Below are 16643 nucleotides of genomic sequence, written 5' to 3' on the forward strand. Positions count from 1 at the left end.
GCTTCTTTCACTCCTCTTTCAAACCATCTGTCCTCTCTGTCCAAAATGTGAACATTGGCTTCGAAGAGCCACCTCCACAGGCCAAGACTCAGCAGTCCATCTGCATCTTAAGGATAAAGGACGCTCTTTTGAGGATACCAATGTTCTGCCATTTGACCTTAGAACTGAAAAAGCTTCTCGGATGAGAGGTGAAACGTCTTCAAGCAACTTAAAGAAGACCAGACACTTTTCTTTGCAAGCTCCTTTTACAATGCAATAACATCTAGAATGCATCTGATTGGCAACAGCTTTGTTTTTCAACATGACAGTGATCACAAACACACTGCCAATGCAGTAAAAGCACACCTGGGCAGAAAAAAACACACAATCAGGAACACATTCAATCGTGGATTGGCCTCCCCAATGCCTGGACCTCAACATTACTGAATCCATGTGGGATCATCTTGACTGAGAACAGAACAAAAGGCAGCCAGAATCCAAAGAAGAGCTGTGACTGAGCTTCAAGAAGCCCGGAGAACTATTATTAAAGAGTACTTACAGAAATTACTAGAAAACTTCGCAAAAAGAGTTCAGGCTGTGTTGAAGAATAAAGGTGGTCAAACCAAATAGTGACTTTCAAGTTTGTTAGAACTGTACAAACTCTATTTTTTCCTTATATATTCTACACTTCCACGAAACAAGGGGTGGCACCAGACTTTTGCACAGTATTAGATGCAAACAGATTCGTTCTGTGATCAGGAGTTCTGCACGAACCTTGCGGTGTATTTAAAGATTACTGTAATAGTGACTGTTAAGAAACACATGTCAGAAAAGATTACATTAAAGCCTTTCTGCATCTTCGAGCTCGGTCGTTTCGAGGCGAGTAGGTACTAGCGCAAAGATTAAACACAGCTGAAGTATTTAAGAGGGTCCAAGATGGCTGCAGATTAGTAAAGCCAACGAGAGTGGAGTTACTGCCATCAGATACCTTTCGATTTCACCTGAATCTCATAGCTCTCAGGGAATATGTAGGTGGGACGGTAAGGGTTTTCCTCAATAGGCTCTATGCACAATGATGGAGAGACAGAGGACAGCATGACATAACACAGAGACACATATATAAAGACACACAGGGACAGAAACAGACCAGGCAAAACTGATCAAACAGAGATACAACACAGAGTAGAAAAAAAGAAACGACTTACCAGGTATTTTGTGAATCTGTTTGAACATTGTCTTATACCAGTCTTTGGACTTTTCAGTGTTCTGAAATTACAGTGTAGGAACAATTAATTCACAACCAGTCAATGAGAATTTCAGAAGAGCATCATCTGCATCCTTTTCGAGCAGGAAGACGTTCCCCTGTCTGAGTTTCTCAGAGCATTTTGTTTCATTTAACAAAGTGCAACAAATGAGAATGACAGCATCTCATTTAACGTTAATTCTGATGCAGTGCTATTGTGAAGCTGACACCTAAATGTGAGAGTGCTATTAGTAACACACACCTGCTATGAGTGTGATTAGAGGACTATATATTATATTTATTACAACGATTAATAAAAATAAAAATAATAATCACATCAAAAACATGACATGTGGTCATGCTTTTTGTGTAAATACCTCTTTTACTGTAGCATTAATCACTCATGTGTTATCTAAACAAAGCACCCATTAAACATTTACAGAGAGTCGATTAGTCTTCATTCGACAGCTGGTTTAATCGCTCACCCGTACAGGCACAATGGGCTTGTTGAGAGGACTCAGCACAGGGGAGTGCAGTGATAGCCGCTGCCTCTTCCCGTCCATTTCAGGGACTGGACTGACAGTTTCACTTCTGGATTCGGGGCTTTTGTCCCTTTCTGGGGTTGGGTCTGTGAAGCACAAGAAAAATAAGCTAAAAGAAAGCTAAGCTCACAACACATTTCCAGTGATATGGCAGCACAAGCAACCAAGAAGCATGAAGACAGATTATATAAAATTTGTGCAAGAAATAACTTTTCAGAACATTTCAGATGTAGTACATTATTTACTTAAGTTACTTCCACCACCCATTTATTGTTTATGCTGGGAAACCACCATTACTTACTGGGATACTTCACTCGGTAAAGTGATTCAGATATTAATACCGCTCTACCAAGCAGAGTAAGCCTGTAGCTCAGTTTACTGAGCTGGCTACGTGTGTTTTCTACTGCTAATAAACTCAACTTTTAACTTAACAGGGAGACTCTTAATAATAGTGCCACCAGTGTATTTCCAGCAATCCAGATGAAAAATGTCTTTGGAATATGGGTCACCAGCTCATCCTAGTAAGCTACACAATGCATTTTGGGTATACTGCCTTTCATGCCCCTGTTACATAAAATACATGACAAATATCAGAAAGTATATTGTCTTTGTTTTCTACATGACTTCTCAGTGGTACGATTTAAATGATAAGGATAAGGTCTGTCCAATGTCAAGTAAATAAATGAAAGAACAGAAGCCAGCCTACAAAACTCAAGTTCATGCTAATCAGTAATTATTCCATGTAACCCACTGGTGACGGGAACAATAAAGTCTAAGATTAAAATCCCAGGTTTGATAAGAAGCAACACAAAAGAAAAACAGCATCAAACAAAAAGGAAATGAAATGTGTTCTGTATAACCTGAGCATCGTACTGCGTTCCCAAAAATGGTAACATGTTGGCGCCAGTATCTTGACTTATTACTTCATGACGCTTGTATCAAACTAACAAACAAAAGTTAGTCATGAAACCGGGAAAAGGGGGGTGGTGAGCACACAGATGGTTCAGTCGAGAAATGAAAAAGGTGTTGCACTTTAATAAAAGCAGCACTTCTGCGAGCAGTCGAACGAATGAAAAAAAAAAGTGTTACATGTTGTAGACATCAACAAGACCTCAGTGCGTACCTTCAGAATGAGAAAGCTGCTTTTGCTGTTCTGTTGTGAAACAAACACAGACAGAGACACGGCAAGTAAAACGTGACTCAGCAGTGATGTGTGAAAGCAGTTGTTATACATGTAACGCGGACAGAGACAACAACACCGTTAAATGTTCCATGTGAGACTTTGAACACTGACACAGCAGAAAACATCTACTCGCTAAGCAAAGATGTAGCGGAGTGATAAGCAGAAAAGCAACACAACCAGTGCCTGAACTGTAAGCTGAGGTTATTCTGTGTTTTGGCAGCTGGTCCCTCTGCATGTGTGTTTTTGATCTGACATGCTGGTGCTCCAGTGCAACATTCAGTGGGTCTGAGTGACATATATATGACTTAATACCACCAAGCTTCCCTAAAAGGGCACACAAGCAATTTTAAGCTTCTTAATATCTGTCGCCCCCAACCTACAGACAGGTGTGCTCACCTCTGTTGTGTTGTAGCAGGACTATGGTGGGGTTAACTATACTGGTGCAGGGATAAACAGAGCTGGGAGTCGATGTCACCGAGTTCTGAATGTCAGTGGAGAACGGAGCTTGATTTTCTTTTATGCTCTCAGATGAATTGTTCTGAAAGTGACAGAAGATACAAGTTTACAAGTCAAGAGAAAGAAAAACTGTCCTGTAATAAAAACAAGAAGAAAAAAAAAGACATCTAACCAGCACCCTAAAATAACAAGATCACTCAGTGCTCATAAAATCAAACCAAGATCGTGGGTTAAATGGGGTGGAAGTAAACGTACCTGGCACAGAGTGTTGTTTACAGGAGGTAAATCGGCTGTGTCATTGCTGCCACCCTCAGCCAGTCCTGCTTTAGAGCTGTCTCCATTAATCTGGCTTGTCCAGCCACCTAAAAAGGGTCCAAAACTCTCTTAGTTTGGCAGCCAGCGCGGCAAGAACAAAAACACTGGGGACGATGCTAAAAAGTAAATTCTCTGACCGAGCTTATGACAGCAAATCATAACAGATAATTGCAGATAAAATAAATCTCCATTTCATTCTGCAGGGTGTGAATGCTTTCCTTAGTGGTTTTCATGCATGGGGCTGTTAATATCCCCAGAAAAAAAAGAAGAAGGATTCTCCCACAATCTCTGAACTTTGTCACAAGAACAAAGTGCCTATTCAGTTAGCTGTTAAGGCCATTTGTTCCACTGGCCTTTATATTCAGACTCTACAACAATTAAAGCATCTCCCCAAAAGCCTTGGCTAGCCTCCAGACCGGTTCCATTCCGCTCTGCACAACAAACGAGCCCACAGTTAAGGCTGCCTGCTCCAAAGTGCAGCGTGGGCAGGCCACAACAAAAGACCTCTTTGACACTTGTATGAAAATATGAGCAGTCGCCCTTCATCACGGCTCTGAGGGTGCCCAGCTGAGCATACACTTTAAAACGTGATTAGTTATATAATCCTGCAAAAACATTTGAAATGCTGACAAACATGACGAAACGCCCGTTAAATTACGGCCAAACTGACATCCTCTGTCCACATTTTACACGAATGTGCTCCTGTCCCCCCCCCACCACCACACACACGTGGCCATGTTATTCTTGCTAACCTCTTAATATTCTCTTCATCATGTGGAGAGCTGTTACGAAACAACTGTGGCAGCTGTCCTGACTTACTTGGTGTTGAGATGACGTTTGGCTCATCGCTGATGCAGTCCTCATCATCGATGTGGACGAGAGTGGCCCTTAGGGTCACCACGCCTTTCCCTTTGCAAACTCTGCTCGGGTCCAAATCTGAAAACATTCAAAATCTCACTTTAGCTGCTATTTATTTATTTGTTTTGGTGGTTGTTAAGGAACGTCTTGCTGCTGAGAATCCAACTTACTGCTACTTCATGCTCCAAATTGCCAAAATAGAACTGTTACATCAAAACCAGGCCATCAAATTAATATCCTGCTGTCCTGTAAAACTAATTACCATGAGCACCCTGCCAGAGGTGAAAGTAGAGCGCCTGAAGCTTGCTCTATGCAGTATTTCTTTTATTCCCTCGTTAAATTAACACCCAATTCTCAACAAGTGACTTTGAAGACCACATTCTATGTCTTCTGTGTGAGTATGAGGTTTCCACAACTGTAGTAGCTGAAACATTGATGAGCCACATGGATGCATCACCTGGGGTGGGAATCAGGTCAGGAGAGCCTTTCATGCTTTTCACAGGTGTAATCCTGACAGCACAGACTGTTCGAGGACCTGAAGGGACTTAAACACAACAAACACACAGGAAGGAACAAAAAGAGTTTTTTTGTGTGTGATTATGAAAAAAATTCAAGGCAAAACATCCCACTTTTAAGATTTGAAGCAATTATCCAGCAGTTATCTATCACCTGTTCATTAAAGCAATTCACTATCTGATTTAACAAGGGTGCTACATAGTACATTATCGATTTAATGCCATGCAAGTGATGAATTCACATCATTGTGGTACAGAGATGAGGTTAAATTAACTATTTGATAGGCCTAGACTGAGAGCTGACTTACTGGGAGTTGCGCTTGGTCTTACGCCGCCCTCTGCTGGAGAGCCCTGGAAAGGAAACACATGGAAGACTATTCAATAGGAGGATTCCCCAAGATAGATTCCTATGATGTATTATTAACTATTAACCTGCAGCTACACAAAGATCCAGACAGAATTCAGAAAAAAAAATTATGAACAACAACTAAATAACTTTTTGTTGGAGGCACAAAACAAAATTTTCTATTCCTTGCAGATCCTAGCAGAAAGAGATGAAAGGGTTTGGATCTATGGGCACCTATAAAGAAATCCACTCGTGTTCATTTTAATCTACAGTCACCTGTGCTTCCCTCCAATGTTCATGACTTAGTCTGACAAATGTAGCACCACAGCAGTGGAAACATCTGCATCATTCTCAATAAACTTCACATCAGATGGACTGAGGAGCATGAATTTGATAACCGGGCCAGGTCTCTGCTTGTTAGAATGGATGACTGTATGCACTGAAGGAATATAACATACACAGAAAATGTCTTATACGGGTAAGATTTGCTTTAGCACTGGCATTAATAGTGAAGGCACTGCAAAGACAGCTTTAATGAGGAACCACATACAGCTAATGAAACTGTGGTTGTGCCGGTTGGGTTACACACTGAAATGAGATACAACACAGGAAGGCAGCGAACTTTATCTGTTTAAATCATCTGAAGGCTCTTTCACATTAAGTTATATTAGTAATTCTAAGTGTTGTTTAATTCAGAAAAACTTTCAAACTCAAGCCATTGTTTGCTTAGAACATAATACAGCACAGTCTATATAACATATAATGATTTTTTCCATCCAGAGAGACATTACAACTTATGTTACAGATACTAAAAGCTGCAGTGAAACATCGGTAGCATGGATCAGATGCCACAAAGGTCTGTTCAATTAGGGCTGGGCGATATGACCCAAAATTCCTATCTCGATATTTTTTAGCTGGATAGCGATATAAGATATATATCTCGATTTATTTTTTAAAGCCATAAGTTAAGAACAAAAAGAGAGTTCTTAGTCACACTGTGTCCCAGATGTCACACAGGCACTTTTATTTACATACAGCGTAGATATTACTCAAAAATAAATTATCAGCATTTATTAAATAATCATGGTCCATAAATAAAAGAAAACAATGTTGTTTTTGTGCATAACAAAAAGCTCACAATTGTGCAGTCAAAATGTAAACTAATAGATGCTGAGCATAATAACAAAGAGACAGATTTCACAGCTGCACCACGTCTCTGAACAGTACGTATCACTCCGCGAGGCTCCTCCCCGGTAGCCGTAATCCTCTGACAATCCATCAAGCGGTGCAGCTCCGTAGCTTAGCAAAGTCATATTAAAACATTTTTTGACAGATTGCTGAGCGCTGTGTACCACATAAAATCGGTTCGCGGTCAGTAAGCACAACCAGAATTCATACATAAGGCGCACTGTCGATTTTTGAGAAAAGGAAAAGATTTTAGGCCGTGCAGCCCCTCCTGGCTGCATGTCGTTAGCGCGGTTAGCTCGCTAACATGTTGACGCCGTCCAGCCCCACGCACGGTAACTCGCTAACGGAGATTTTCCGCTTTCATCTTGTCATTGCCTGCAGGTGAAGCTATGGGGGAGGGGGGGTTGGGTTCAGTGAAGGAGAGGCGAGGCCGAGTAACGTTGCGTAGAGACAAAAGTGGACGAAAGAGAGGCAAACCTGCGGCTCCACAAGTATAATTCTGACGTAACATAGACTATATCGATATAAACGATATTGTCACAGTTTATATCTCGTATGAAAATATATCGATATTTTTAAAAAACTCGATATATCACCCAGCCCTATGTTCAATGCATTCTTGCTGTACAATTCTACTGTTACTCAGCAAAGATAATTAAGATAAGATTATTGAGAATCAAATTCAGTGCTTTCAGTACTTTTCACTTTGATATAAATTCAAAAATTGCACATGTGCTTCCCTTTAATGACAACAAGACAGGAGAAAAGTAACCCGTATTGCTCTAAGCTCCAGCAGTGGCGCATGCAGAAGTCAGAGCACGGCCACCATAAAAGTATCTGTGAAACTTCCTACTGCTCATCTGGCCGTTGTGCTCAGGCAGCATGGCTGATTTAGGAGACATCCCCATTTCAAATGCCAAGAAAAAGACTGATTAAGACTGCAAACACACTCACCAAGACACTCAAACAGTCACTTGTTCATATACACAAACAGACACAAAGAGTGTTTTCTTTTCATTTTCATTTGTAAACTAAGAGGAAAACAGTGAGCAAAAGCCAGAGCAGCAAAAGCCATCTAGAATTTACTCTGCAATGAAAAATTTAAGCTGCTTTTAAAGTTGTTCCTTTTCTTCTGAGTTTGCGTGGGACACTGTGTGCTCTCTGTTTACACATGGTGGTAAATAAGCCAACCTGCAGAACAGGCTGATGTTCCAGCTGGAAGCCTCCACAAATAGGCCATAAATGGATAAGGGAAAATGGGAGCAATTCCAAACAAGTCCCAAGGAGACACAAAGCAAAAAACCTTTTTAAATGTTTTCCAGTATTGGAGCTGAGCCGTCCCTGAGCATCAGAAACTGTGTGTTTATTTCCCGTCCCTCTTTAATAAAATCAGCTTGCTTCTTGACCCCCTGCATCCCGGAGAGGCAAAGCATCCATGATCTCATTTCCAAAACCATTAACAGGCATTCCTTTGAGGAGTGCTTACACTGATCTCAGTTCTGCTTCCGCTGTATCCTCACATGAACCCCGAGATGGAGAAATTTACAGTAGAAAGAGCATTTTGAGTGTGTTTGAAATTCTGGCATATAACAGATAGAGCGAGTATGACAGCTGACAGCGTTTAGTTTGCTGTATAAACACACAGAGCAGAGATCATCCCTGGCCTTTTTAGGAAGAGGTGCTTCTGAGCACAGCAGGGCAGAGAGCACCATTCATCCAGACTGTAAAAAAAAGGGCAGAGCATTGCTAGGACAGCACGGGCCAGGCCAAGGCAAACAGAAAAATAAGAAGAAGCTACATCAGCCATCTGATTAAAACATTATCTAAATTCACTGTCATTCCTTATAATCCAGGAAGCTCCTGTGCACTCGGGTCCTGTTATGAGTCTATTTGGCTTAGTGGATATGAAGTTAAGTCACTATTTGCTGAATTTGTTCAAAGTTCAGCAGACCAGTTAGTGGGCCTTGAGTTAGTGGCTCAAAGGTTCCAAAGACAGCCTGACTTTCCTGTTTTTAAAGCTAGCGGATGTGCTATTAAGTGTTATTTGTGCTGATTTCTCAGAAACCCCCCCAAAACAAAACAAGTCTGACATGTAGAAACTAAGTCTTATAACATTTACCAAAAAAAGAGTTAAATTCAAATTCACAGTTTAACAATTAACAGGGTAGGTGTCATTATATTCACATCACAGTCAGTGAAACACCCTCTCAGCTCTGACCTCTGCCATTATCTAAAAGCAGCAAAGCCCAGATGATTCATCCAATATGCATCTCTCAGTTCCATTACAACACAACACTCTCTCTCACAAACAGATACATAAACCTCCTACTGAACGAAAGCTCCCTGGTGTGACCAACAGTGCCAAAACAAACAACTCATAAAAGCCAACGACCACCCCAAGGCGTCACTGCATGTCTGGAGAGAGAGATACATTACCTTCCTGATGATGTGTACAAACAGCCCTTATTCCACGACGTACATCAGGATCCTCTGAAGCCCCGTGAGCCGCACGGCCGAGCTTTGAGGGTCTCATGTGGGCGGAACAGTCCCAGGGTTGACCTTGACCTTTCGCTATGCAGGGGGGGTCTGTTTGCTTGCGACAACAGGCGTGTTCAGATGCTCCTGTCACCACATGCCACCTGGGAATGTTGCACCCACTCAACAACTGTGGAAATCCTCCTGCCTCTTAAAATGCTCACGCAGGACAGCAGATGAGAGACAGAGAGGCAGACCAAAGATGATAGCTGCAATTTGCTACTGGATGATTCAGCCACCCATAAGGTCTTCAATGCCACAGATGCTTTCGGGTTTCCCGGAATCTGCCTGCAGTCCCAGCGCTATTCACAACTCACGTCTGAGCGGGCCATCGTGTGACGAGGATTCTATTGGCTTTTTTCTTTTTAATTTACCTGCATTCGTAAACAGTTGCTGGCAGGCAGAAATGGAACTCTAAGCCCACTGGCTGGCTACACTGAAAGCCCCCATCATCAAGGCCCATTGCACCCAGAAGCTTAGCCAGCACAGTAGCTGATGGGTTCCCAGAATCCCTGATTCAAAAGAAAGACTCCCTCCCGGCGCGAGGGCAGTATTCAAACACTTGTTGCTGATTCATTTAAAAGTTTTACATATAAAACAGAAAAAATATGGCAACTTTCTCTGTTTTCACGTTGAGTACTTTCTGAAATCCTGAATCTTATCTTCCCCACAATCTTGAATAATTTTAAGATTGATGGAAAGCTTTCTTCCCCAGCATTAATCTAGCTTCTTAAACATGAAATTTATCTTACTCTATGATGGAAAACTACATTGTTTACTGTATTAATATCAATAAAAACAGGGGAAAGGGTATCTGGCAAAGGCGTTTGACACTGAGGTACTGAAAAAAAAATGTTACCAAGGAGTTTAGCTACAATCTTTCACAAAACAGTCAAGATTGAGCCACTCTTCGTCCTCCTAAATGATGCGGGTGGCTCTTTGTGTCCACAGGACATCTGATTTTATTGTTTAAAGTTTTGCCTCCCTGGATCAGGGAGAACTTCCTTCAGTTATATAATGGTACCAACAAATATTTACATTTTTTTCTCATGGAACATCGCCGTGTTGGGAAGAGAAATTTCAACAACTTATATAATCTTTGACAACCCTTTTTCCCCTGATGATTTTACAAGCTCAATGCAGAAAAGAGCCCGCGAATTTATCTGTATAAATAAGTCATAGACCCTGTTCTTTATGTCCTGGTTGTTCCATCCATCCGTCCGTCCGTTCAGGATTTTTTCGATACATACTAGAAATTTTTTAAGGAAATTTTGCAATATCCATGCAGTTCTTCACTTGCTTGAGAAACATTTCAGATATTTACACGGAGTGGGAGGTGGGGTGTTTAAAGATGTGGTGGGTTTTAAAGATGTTAGCAGTTGTATTTACTTTACGAACCAGCCTGAAAGCCTCTCTTGTTTTATTCTCATCCTTGAATAGGTTTGCTCCCTAAAGTGTAATAATAAACAAAACACAACAAAGCACCTAATTTTTAACATTATTGTCCTTCTGTTTGGATGTTCTGTGCCTGTACAGGTTTTTCCAGTCCAAAGACAAGCACGTCATTCTAAACGTGAGCATGAATGGTTTTCTGTCTCTCTGCGTTAACCCTGTGAATGGCCGTCGACCTGTCCGTTGGTACCCTGGCTCTCACCTAATGCTGGATACCACAGGCTCCAGTCACATTGTGACCCTGGCTCAATAAACAGGAAAATGGATGCATGGATGGATAGTTTTCATATAGACACATGCTGTAATTTGTTATTCTTTATCCCCTGTGTAATTACACAATGTCTTGTAAGATTTTCTTCATCTGAGCCTTATCTTAAACTGGACCTCGAGCTTTGCTTGTAGTTTTGGCACTTTCCTTTTGGAAAATTTTTATTGAAGTTGTCTGACAAAATTGTGCGTCAAGATTTTCTTTTTTTTGCTATTTCTATTTTATTAGATTATTATTTGGCATTATTTTAAAACTCTGTGCATCAATCACTTGTTTGTGAATGGAGCTTACTAACCAAAATGACTAACTTATCACTTCTAACCTTAGTGTAAAAACCTACATGCTCTTATGTAAATAGATTTTTCCCTGAATCGATTTATGACTTCAATATTTAAGCTCTTGGAGCATTTTTACAGGCACCACAGATTACTCCATCTGTATGATCTTATGGATTATCTAAATTTCCTGTCTGTCCATTTTCAAATCTAAACAAAGCAGGGTGATACAAAGTTGAACTGTAATGCATTCCCTCCATGGGGGGTAGGGGTCTCTGTGAAACAGTCAGAGGCTGCCTTAAAAGTGAGCCATGTCAACACAAAAGAGCTCTCTTCACACGCTCAGCTGTACTATAGACGGAGAGAAAGAGCTGTTATGTAACGCAGTTTGACTTCTGCTTTGTCAACAAATGGCAGAGAGGGGAGAAGCTATCCAGTGCTGTGTGCAGATCCCACCAAACAGCTCCAAACATGGCTTGAAATGGCTGCTCCGGAGCAGCAGCTTATCCTCCTAATTGAGAAGAGACCCCCCACCTACCCTTCTACCCTCCCCACTCTCTTCCATAAAGAGCTTCCACACTGGACACCAGCCTTGGATTCTACACATTCCTCAACCAAAGCTATTTGAAGTTCATTTCAAACAACTGCAGCATAAAAGGAAATGTATGTAACTTACACACTACCCTCATTACAGTCCTGAGAACAGGATTACACATTTGTGTTGATAATGGAAGGAGCTTAAACTGGGGTTGTATGAAGACAGCTTCTATGCCTTTGAATTCTTTGAAGAAGAGTTTAAAGCGATCCTGCAGTATCACTATCATATTTGAGGGCTTATTTTGAGGATAATTCTTCACCTGTAGATAAAAAGGTCCTTTTTGGAGGGAAAACAAACCCACTCATGACACTTGTCACTGTATGATGTGTTCCCCATCGCTCAGAGAGGCTAGCGACCTGCCAACGCATCCCCGAGAAGCCCAGACAGTTACTGGAAGTGACCATGGCCAGATCCCCGGGACAGGAAACACTTGGCTGGTACGTGCCGAGGTCCTGGGGAGGACTGCAGTTGGCTGCATGGACCAAACCGCCTGTTACAGACACTGTGTTAGAGAGCCAGGCTCCTTCTAACATGCCTGCTAGGCTTTTAGAGCCAGCGTAATAAGAATGTCAGGGAGCTGACAATTTACCCAGGGTGATACATCTTCACAGCAAGGGCTCCAGGCTTGACTCCAAGAGTGAGAGAGCTTGGCTCACAGGCCTCACAGAGAGGATAAACACTGAATATCCAACTAGCTTTGCGGTGTCTCCTTAAGGGACTTTCAGATAGTTTACTTTTAAAGGAGCTGAGTTTAGTTTAAAAAGTTTCAGATGAAAACAGAGTGACATAATTGGAAAAAAATAAAGTCCATAAGACAGTAGAGAGGTATGTAATTTGGTAGTATGAATAAGACATGGCGTTTATTTAATCTCATAACTCCATAATGAGCACAGCTGTGCACAACAGATTCCTCCCGGCTTAGATAATGGGAGGTACTTGCACATTAGGTGAGCGGCGCTGACAATTCAAATCATTGTCACGGAGTGCGCTCAAAGTGTTTCCTCATCTCCGCTGAATGTTTGGACTCTGACAGGGACTGGAAGCTCTGAGCGTGTTCCCTAATATAACTCTCCGAGCGCCTATGTGACAGCACTACTTGATAATTGAGTCATAGGATATGGCGGCTAAACGTGAATATAAACAGCGATGCGATAATCCAGCAATTTTAAGTGCTATGAAGGCATCCTCGTGTGAAATGAGCGTGCAGCAGGACTCCAACTGGTCCCCATCATCCATCTATTTCAGGAATGCCGGTGCAGCCTGACTCGTCCCCGTCACACCCAGAAACAAACAGAGGCAGGCAGCAGTGTCTGTAACAGCTCCGCTTCACAGGTGGTGGCAAAATATTAGATGGTCCTTACTCTTTGTTACATGTTGCAGTGAGTGATTGAGAAAGCTGTGGCGTACAAGTGTCACTTGAGAATTCTGGATTGGTCTGTGAGATTTTTAGTCAAGACGTCTGCTGATTCTCATTAAACTATCTGCCAGCATATGCTGCGATGCTGGTGTTTTCCATCAGCGCTGACATGGGTGGGTTGGGGGTTTGGGGTTGGTGTGGGACGTGTGGTGCTTGTGACGGCAGTGGAGGCGGGCGCTGCTTAAATCTATCACCAAAGCATAAATGATCTTTTCACGGTTTTGTTTACGTGCATCCGTGATCAGGGCGGGGGTTCTGTGCGCCACCGACCTTGAAAAGCCAACGCATAACACTTCATTTCCCCATCCACTTCATCCAATGGCAGGAGACGGTGAAAGCAGACAGGGGGTTCGGTGGTGGGGGGTGGGGGTTGCCAAGCAACCTGTTGTAACATTAACAAGGAGTGAAAACAGAAACCTGGTGTCTGGCTGAAACATCCGGCCTGATCCAAAGCCATCCATTATTCCCAGTAAAGCGAAGGCTGTTCTCTACAAATGCTGCCACTACAAAGCTTTCTGTTCAAGTCATGCAAATATCCAGCGTCACCACACAGCTGGTGTACAGAAACCGCAGCTAATTAAAACAAGTGATCCTAAAAAAGTATGTCTCAACAAGGAAATACTATCATTTCATTATTCTTCCAATATCCAGTAAAAATAGTAGTACATATATAACTACATATATCACTCTGAACAGGTGGGTACAGTAGGCCTACAACACAGCGACAGTATCCACCTATGTAAACAACAGCAAAAGCTAAATTATCCACACTTTGGCAATGCAAATAAATTCTGAGGAGACTGCATGACCAAAGGGGTAATTGGACTTGAATGAAAAAACAAAACATATTGTGACTAGTTGTCTGTCTGATTTCCAAACCACATGGAGATCATCATGGAAAAACAAGACTATGATATTCCCCAGGCCAGCTGGCTTTGGCAAATCTTTAAAATTCAGTTTTGAGATTCATGTTTCCGAGGATCGCTCCTCTCAAATCTAGGGGAACTGTGTAACGTGACTCGTCATAAAATATTAACAACCGCGCTGGGTTCATGGTAAACAAAGAGCCCCGCGCTCGAGAAGTTGCACAGATCAGGCAGCTGTTTGTTGTGCAGATCAATCAGTTCTGTATCGGCTTTTTTGGATACAGAAACACGATGTGCACCTCAGTGGTGGATGCTATTCTGCAAATGGAAAAATTCAAGCATACACGTTGCAGCTAAAATTAATGCAGGCTGCAAACTTTACACTCTGTTTGAATATTATTTGAACTGTGCACTCTATCCTCCTGTTTAGATACACTAAAACACCTGATGAATCACTGTATCTATACATATACATATATATGTTTTAAATCGAGGAGGGAAAGCATTCCTTTGCAAATCATCCAAATTTACTGTTGAAGAAAAAGTCAATACCGTCATGTGTTCAATCTTTCAGAACATAACAAACATTTTCCTTCACATAGATCACTTTCACCTTGCTTTAAATGCACAACAGAACCTGCAAAATGTCATAAGGGTACGTCTGCTCCCTGCCTAAGTAAATGGCTCCTGGGTGAGCTGCTACCAAACATGTGACTGATGTGTTATATGTACACACCTATCAAAATCCCTGTGTAAACAGCCACAGGTCCTCTATTGACATCTTGTAAACCAGAAGTCTTTGTTGTACTTGTAGTAAGGACATGTGGGAAGCTAATGGATTTCCTGATCTTTCTATGTAAACAACGCTTAGATAACTGAATATCTCCATTAACCACGTCCAACAAGTCCACATGATATGACGAACACAAGTGACTGGGTTATTTCCAGAGCGTGGCAGCTACACAGCAAAACACTGAAACAGGTGGTTTGGAGTAAAATCCGTCTGAATACTTTCCCCCTGTCCTTGGAGCGGTTTGATGAATTATTTGTGCAAGGGTTAATATTTTATCACGCCTGTTTAGACTCATGTTACTCGGGGGTAAAAATGTGAATGAAGACTGAGGCGGGGGATCTGTAGAGTTTCACAAGTAGGCGTCTTATGTATTATAAAAAGCTCCAATCTTAGATCTTCAGTTAAAATAGGAAACGGCAGGATTGTTTTCCAGGTAGACATCACGCAAAGATGCCTCTGTAATTCCTTAGAATTCCATGACAGCAACAATGAAAAATGCATATTATAAAAAATTACAACCATAGTGACCAATGTCAGTTTTGCCTTCATACAATCCTTCCCAGTGGCATGTTTAGTGGGACTAAGAGAAAATCCCAGTTAAGATGTGGGCAAGACGGAGGTGTTTGTTACAGTCTGTGAGTCTGTGTGTGGCCACAGTTGCGCCGCCAAGCAGTTGTTCATATCACATGCTGTTCAGTGTGAGTCTTCAGACAGACCTGTTTGACATATAGCCCAACATTCAGGTCCTTGTGTCAACACAAAGAACATCCACACTTTTAATATTGTGCAGTTACATAACACAGGTGCTAAGTTAGTCATGCTCACAAAGATGTCCCTGGAATAAGGAGTGGAAAATGATAACGGTCCTACCAAATCAACCTCCTATCAAGAATATCTCCAAAACAAAGATGACAGAGGTGACAGTTTAGTTTGATCACACTGTACAGTGAACAGCTCCCAACATCTCCATGCAGCATAATATGCATTCCATTAAGTGGATGGTCTTGATGTCACAGCCCTACTGTATGCATGTAGAGTAGCCTGAAGTCTGCCCCCTATGACTCACATTGACAACCGCCGCCGTCCAACTTAAAGAAACCAACGGATCGGACTTGTCTTAAAATAAATAAATAGATACATAAATGTTATTCAGCAGTGTTATACAGACAGCAATCCTTTAATTTTCAGATTAAGGATTTAGGTTTTTTCTTCTCGCATTCAGCTACAGAGTGCGGCACCCATGGCGGGACGCATTCCCACTGTATGGATCTGCCTTTACTGCAGCAACTGTCCCACAGCCACAGCCCCCATCTGCTGAGATGCAAAATTAAAACCGACTGACTCACAGAAGCATTCATATTTGCTAACCATTGATAAACTCACGTAGCAGACTCTGTAATTAATATGAAATACATTATGCAGTACTGGCTTTGCATCACACCTTAACAATTCTCAAGTCAGCTGTTAACAGAGCCAGTGGGAAATAAAAATAAACTGTTCATGCCCTGATAATAAGAACCTTTCTTTTAAGAGAAAATCTTAAAGAAGGGCTTCAGAGAAGTGCAGCTGTAACGAGCAGGTACGCTCACCTCTCTGTGATGGTAATCCAGCGTTGTGCTCGCTGATGCAGACAGACACACTTCACTGAGCTCTTTGCGACAGCTGCTCTCCACCAGCGTCCTGTCAGCGCTTCACACTCACCGGTTTCAACTGCGTCAACACCGGCGCACTGCTCGCCCACCGAGCGCGAAGACCTCTCCTTTCACAATAAAAGCCTGAAGCTAGTCGCTTCAAAACGGAATTAACATAAAGGG

The 16643-nt window shown here is 41.9% G+C and overlaps 1 protein-coding gene across 6 annotated transcripts in view; it reads right to left on the bottom strand.

Annotated features, from left to right (window-relative positions):
• sorbs1 (sorbin and SH3 domain containing 1) overlaps positions 1–16543 on the bottom strand; it is a 42215-nt gene extending 25672 nt beyond the window's left edge. For 2 of the 6 annotated variants that reach the window (XM_005735053.2, XM_005735051.2), the window contains exons 1-9: positions 9062–9308; positions 5400–5442; positions 5034–5120; positions 4538–4654; positions 3659–3765; positions 3344–3485; positions 1708–1850; positions 1185–1245; positions 968–1042 (exon numbers count right to left, since the gene is read on the bottom strand). In XM_005735053.2, the coding sequence (XP_005735110.1) occupies positions 968–1042; positions 1185–1245; positions 1708–1850; positions 3344–3485; positions 3659–3765; positions 4538–4654; positions 5034–5067 (679 nt within the window). In that variant the 5' untranslated portion in view covers positions 5068–5120; positions 5400–5442; positions 9062–9308. Of the gene's footprint in view, positions 1–967; positions 1043–1184; positions 1246–1707; positions 1851–3343; positions 3486–3658; positions 3766–4537; positions 4655–5033; positions 5121–5399; positions 5443–9061; positions 9315–16418 lie in introns of those variants that run through there. The other 4 variants (XM_013911377.1, XM_005735055.2, XM_005735054.2 and 1 more) reach the window with 4 other exon arrangements.
• Between the last annotated feature and the right edge of the window lie 100 nt (positions 16544–16643).

Source organism: Pundamilia nyererei, unplaced genomic scaffold, assembly GCF_000239375.1.
Source record: "Pundamilia nyererei isolate P.nyererei 1_Seehausen unplaced genomic scaffold, PunNye1.0 scaffold00062, whole genome shotgun sequence".
In the NCBI taxonomy this organism is placed as follows: domain Eukaryota; kingdom Metazoa; phylum Chordata; class Actinopteri; order Cichliformes; family Cichlidae; genus Pundamilia; species Pundamilia nyererei.